This window comes from Piliocolobus tephrosceles, unplaced genomic scaffold (assembly GCF_002776525.5).
Source record: "Piliocolobus tephrosceles isolate RC106 unplaced genomic scaffold, ASM277652v3 unscaffolded_35953, whole genome shotgun sequence".
Taxonomy (NCBI): domain Eukaryota; kingdom Metazoa; phylum Chordata; class Mammalia; order Primates; family Cercopithecidae; genus Piliocolobus; species Piliocolobus tephrosceles.
This window is the reverse complement of record NW_022319813.1, coordinates 1-4812: the sequence shown is the minus strand read 5'-3', so window position 1 is coordinate 4812 and position 4812 is coordinate 1. Positions and strand designations below refer to the sequence as shown.

At 43.4% G+C, this 4812-nt stretch overlaps 1 protein-coding gene across 1 annotated transcript; it reads left to right on the top strand.

The window, feature by feature from the left end:
- Positions 1 to 1576: 1576 nt before the first annotated feature.
- On the top strand, positions 1577 to 3986 carry LOC113222890 (DNA-dependent protein kinase catalytic subunit-like; the record flags this gene model as incomplete). The annotated part of the gene is made up of 2 exons (XM_026452465.1): positions 1577 to 1686; positions 3760 to 3986. Coding segments are annotated over exons 1-2 (305 nt in total), but the record flags the coding sequence as incomplete, so codon positions are not given.
- Between the last annotated feature and the right edge of the window lie 826 nt (positions 3987 to 4812).

Below are 4812 nucleotides of genomic sequence, written 5' to 3'. Positions count from 1 at the left end.
CCTGCCTTAGCCTCCCAAGTTGCTGGGATTACAGGCGACCACCACCACACCCGGCTAATTTTTGGATTTTTAGCAGAGAAGGGTTTTCACTATTTTGGCCAAGGTGGTCACAAACTCCTGACCTGAAGTGATCTCCCCTCCTCAGCCTCCCAAAGTGCTGGGATTACAGGCGTGAGCCACTGTGCCTGGCCATTTTAATTTTTTTTTTTAAGACACGGTGTCCTTCTGTCACCTATGCTGGAGTGCAGTGGCACAATCATAGTTCTCTGCAGCTCCACCTCCTGGGCCCAAGACACCCACCCGTCTCAGCCTCCCGAGTAGCTGGGACTACAGGCACGCACCACCATGCCCAGCTAATTAAAAAATAATTTTTTTAGAGACAAGGTCTTGCTATGTTGCCCAGCATGGTCTTGAACTGGCTTCAAAAGACCCTCCCGGCTTGGCCTCTTAAAATGCTGGGATTACGGGCATGAACCACTGTGCCTGGCCAGCATTTTACTCTCATGTATAATGAGGATTAGATTTGTAGCAGTTTGTCTAGCTAATTGCTTTGATCCACTTCTCTTACTGCTCCAAGATGGCCACATGGTCACACCTCCACCAGGCCACTAGATTACACTTCCAAGCTTCCAGGAAGACAGGATCTCTGCCTTCTTGGGTATGGATTTACTTGTCAGAAGGGAGGAGCCCAGGCCTGGAGACATCTTGGATTTTACAAAGCCGGGGAGTACGGGACTCCTGGCTCCTGGAGAGGCTTTATTTATGTTCCAGAAGATTAGACCTAGGATCCTTTTTATCCTATCTCCATAGAGGTTTTTCTCCCTCCTTTTGGCAGCAGTGGGAGAGGCAGCTTCCTCTTTGTCCTACATATAAACAGATTAAATCTGTTTTTCTGTGTTCCTCCCCTGTGGTACAGCCTTTGAATTTGTGTATATAGCACATTGATTGGGCTTTCATTTTGTCACCACAAGGAGGGACAGTTAGGCTGTGGGGAACCACAGGGTTATTATTTGCTTTGTATAATAGTTGAATGGCGAGGATCTGTCTGTAATCCAGGATATCTTGTGTGCATATTCAAGATCAGATGAATAAAGATGAGTATTAAAAACCCAACAATATCTATCCTAAATTGTCCTCCCAATCAGAGGAACAGGGAGCTTTAATTGCATATTTTTCTTTGCTGGACTCCTCATCATGGGATTAAACTGGAAAAGGAAATTAATGGGACTGGGGATGGTGGCTTATACCTGTAATCCCTGCACGTTGGAAGGCTGAGGCAGGAGGATCACTTGAGGCCAGGAGTTGAAGGCAAGCCTCAGCAACATAGTGGGACCCTGTCTCTACTAAGAAGAAATTTTAAGTTAACTGGGTGTGGTGGTACATGCCTGTAGTCCTCGCTATTCTGGAGGCTGAGGTGGGAGAGGACCACTTGAGCCTGAACTAAAAAGGGAAACTAGTACAACCATGGTAGTAGTATTGCTTAATTTTATACTGCAAATGGCATTTAAATGGAACTCTTTACAGAGTAACATTTCTTTAACGTGAAGGGAATTAACTTTAATGGTATTCTTTCTTCAGGTGACAAGGCAGCTGTACGAGCCACTAGTTATGCAGCTGATTCACTGGTTCACTAACAATAAGAAATTTGAAAGTCAGGATACTGTCGCCTTACTAGAAGCTATATTGGTAAGTAATAGTTGATTCTTTTCCTCTTATTCCCATTGATTAGTTGTATTTGATGTTTGTTTATTTATTTATGATTTTGAGACAGAGTCTTGCTCTGTCGCCCAGGCTGGAATGCAATGGCATGATCTTGGCTCATTGCAACCTGCGCCTCCCAGGATCAAGCAGTTCTCCTGTCTTATCCTCTTGAATAGCTGGGACTACAGGCGCGCTCCACCATGCCTGCTTAATTTTTTGTATTTCAAGTAGAGACGGGGTTTCACTGGGTTGGCCAGGCTGGTTTTACTGCTGACCTCAAGTGATCGGCCCACCTCAGCGGTGAGCCGGGCACAGTGCCTCATGCCTGTAATCCAACACTTTGGGAGGCTGAGGCAGGCAGGTTGCATGAGCCCAGGAGTTGGAGACCAACCTGGCCAACATGGAGAAACCCTGTCTCTACTAAAAATACAAAAATTAGCTGGGTGTGGTGGTACACACCTGTAGTTCCAGCTCCCCAGGTGGCTTAGGCATGAGAATTGCCTCAACCTCAGAGACAAAGATTGCAGTGAGCTGAGATTGCGCTACTGCACTCCAGCCTGGGCGACAGAGTGAGACTGTCTCAAAAACAAACAAACAATAAGAAGAATTTCTGAGCATATCCAATTTTCTCCTATACTCAGATTCAATAACTAAAGGGCCCTGGAAACAGCAGTTCACCTTTTACACAGAACTCTCCTGACACAGAGAAGCAGCGTCTTAGAATTTGGTCGCCATCTCACTGAGGGCAGAGGCAGTGAGGCCAGCTAAATTGTAGTGTCTTGATGCTTATTTTACTGTAATTTTTGAACCTGTGCAAATAAGTTTATGTTGCCTGCACAGTCCTGGTTATGCTGCTGGCAGTGTACTCTGAGTGTGACCTTTCTTTGTAGTCATGTTAGGGGCAGGGGAGAGTGAGTGAACATTCGTTAAGGTGGTGACATAATTAAACCTGTAGTTTAATTCCCTGCAGTGTCTACCAGTGAATCCTACCTATAATAAATACAGTTAGTTAAAATTAATTTATGGCTTATTTGCATTCAGATGGTTTCATTATCATGTTTCTGTTAAAAAGTTTTTATTTTAGTTGTTTTCTGTTTCTTTTCTCCCTTTTGATCCTTGAAGGTAGATTAAGTAAGAGCTTCAGAAAGAAATCTGATAAGTAAAACGAGATAGTTGAGGAAAGAAAAGGTAAAGAAGCAGCGTGAACTCAGTAGCACAGTACTCAAGTGAAGGAGGGCCGTGGGTTTCCTGGTGAGAGCTGCTGTTCCCTGCATCACCATATGGCGCCGGTGACCTCTGCTCTTAGAAGCAGGAAGCACCCTCTCCTCCCATTCCCGTGGCTTGTGTTACCTTTTTGGATTCTAATTACCTCTGCAAGAAAGGATTTGTGTATAGCAGATAACTGGAAGTGTTAGGCAGAACTCTTTTATTTCAGTGTTGAGTGTACATTTTCAAGTTAAACTTTTCCTTTATAGATCTGAGAGAGTGTCATGACTAGAAGGAAACAAAGCATAAAGTAGAATACATCTCTGTGTGGTCGTTGGTCAAATGTCCATAGCTGTTTTCGGCAGGGCCTTTTTGGGGGCTACTCTTCATGTCTCCATAGGATTTTCCTTTATGGAGCAGTACAGTTTTTTTGGAACTTCCAAGGGTCTTATTCTCTTTAAGTTCAATATGCAAAGTGTCTCAAATGCTGTTATGGGGTAAAATCAACAATCAGAATTCCTCTGAAATTCTTAGGATATAGCCATTTTGTTTTTTTTCAGGGAAGGGAAAGATTGTTTTGTTATAATTAAAATTTTCTCTCCCTTCATGGCTTTTCAGTTTATTAATTTGTTTAAAAGAAAATGTTTTCGTTATGTCAGAGGAAATAGTTATATAAGCCTAGATTCTGGATACACTATGGAGATTGGTTTTACTAATATTTATTTTTTTCTTGACTAGTGCTGTAAATTAATTTTCAACCTACGTTAGTTAGGCTTAGAGATAGACCAAGGGTGTTCAGTTGTTAGTGGTTATAAAAATTAGTAAACTCAAGGTCTCTTTGTTTTGTTTCAGGATGGAATTGTGGACCCTGTTGACAGTACTTTAAGAGATTTTTGTGGTCGGTGTATTCGAGAATTCCTTAAATGGTCCATTAAGCAAATAACACCACAGCAGCAGGAGAAGAGTCCAGTAAACACCAAATCGCTTTTCAAGCGACTTTACAGCCTTGCGCTTCACCCCAATGCTTTCAAGAGGCTGGGAGCGTCACTCGCCTTTAATAGTATCTACAGGGAATTCAGGTTTGTAAAGCTACACCACAGGGAAGAGAAACTTGTGGTTTTGAAAAGTGACTTGGAGTTTCACTCTGTGTATCCGTGTGTCATATATCCTGCATTTAGTAAGTAATTATGTGCTGGATGCTGTGCTGTCTTCTGGAAATTAAAAAGTGAATTAAAATTCAGTTTGCACTCCAGAAGCTTGGAAACTGCTGAGAAATGCATATAAACACTGTCTCAGCCATTTCGGAAATGCAACAAAAGACGCATATACAGGGGCTTTGGGTTTCTCAGAGGAGGAGTACCTAATCCGGGGTGAGCTGTGGCCTCTTGCTAGGGTTTATATTGGAGATGAGACTTGAAGGATAAATGGAAGTCAGCCAAGGCATTTTAGATCAAAGTTAGTGGGGTGGTGGGGGGTAGAGATAAGAAACAGGAAGGTGTCTGAGGTGATAAAGGCCTTTGAGGTTTGGAGGCAGGTGTTGTGAGGCTGGTGAGGAGGGCTCTGCCTGCTGTAGCAAGGAGCGTAGGTCACCTCTAGTGACAGAGGGTCTGTGGAGTAGTGGGTGCAGGGAGAGATGCATTTAGATTTCCTCCTAAAATCCACTTGCTGGCAGCTGTGTAGAGGGTGGGTCTGAGTAGACTGAAGACTGGGTCACCAGTGAGGAGGCCATTTCAGAGGTCCAAGAAAAAAGACAAGTGGTCACTGACCTAAGGTAGTGGTGTTCATTCATTCATCTAGCATTCCTTATTAGGAATATTGTGTACCACATTTACCTGTGTAACCTCACATCCTGCACATGTACCCCTGAACTTAAAAGTTGAAGGGAAAAAAAATGATGTGCCAGGC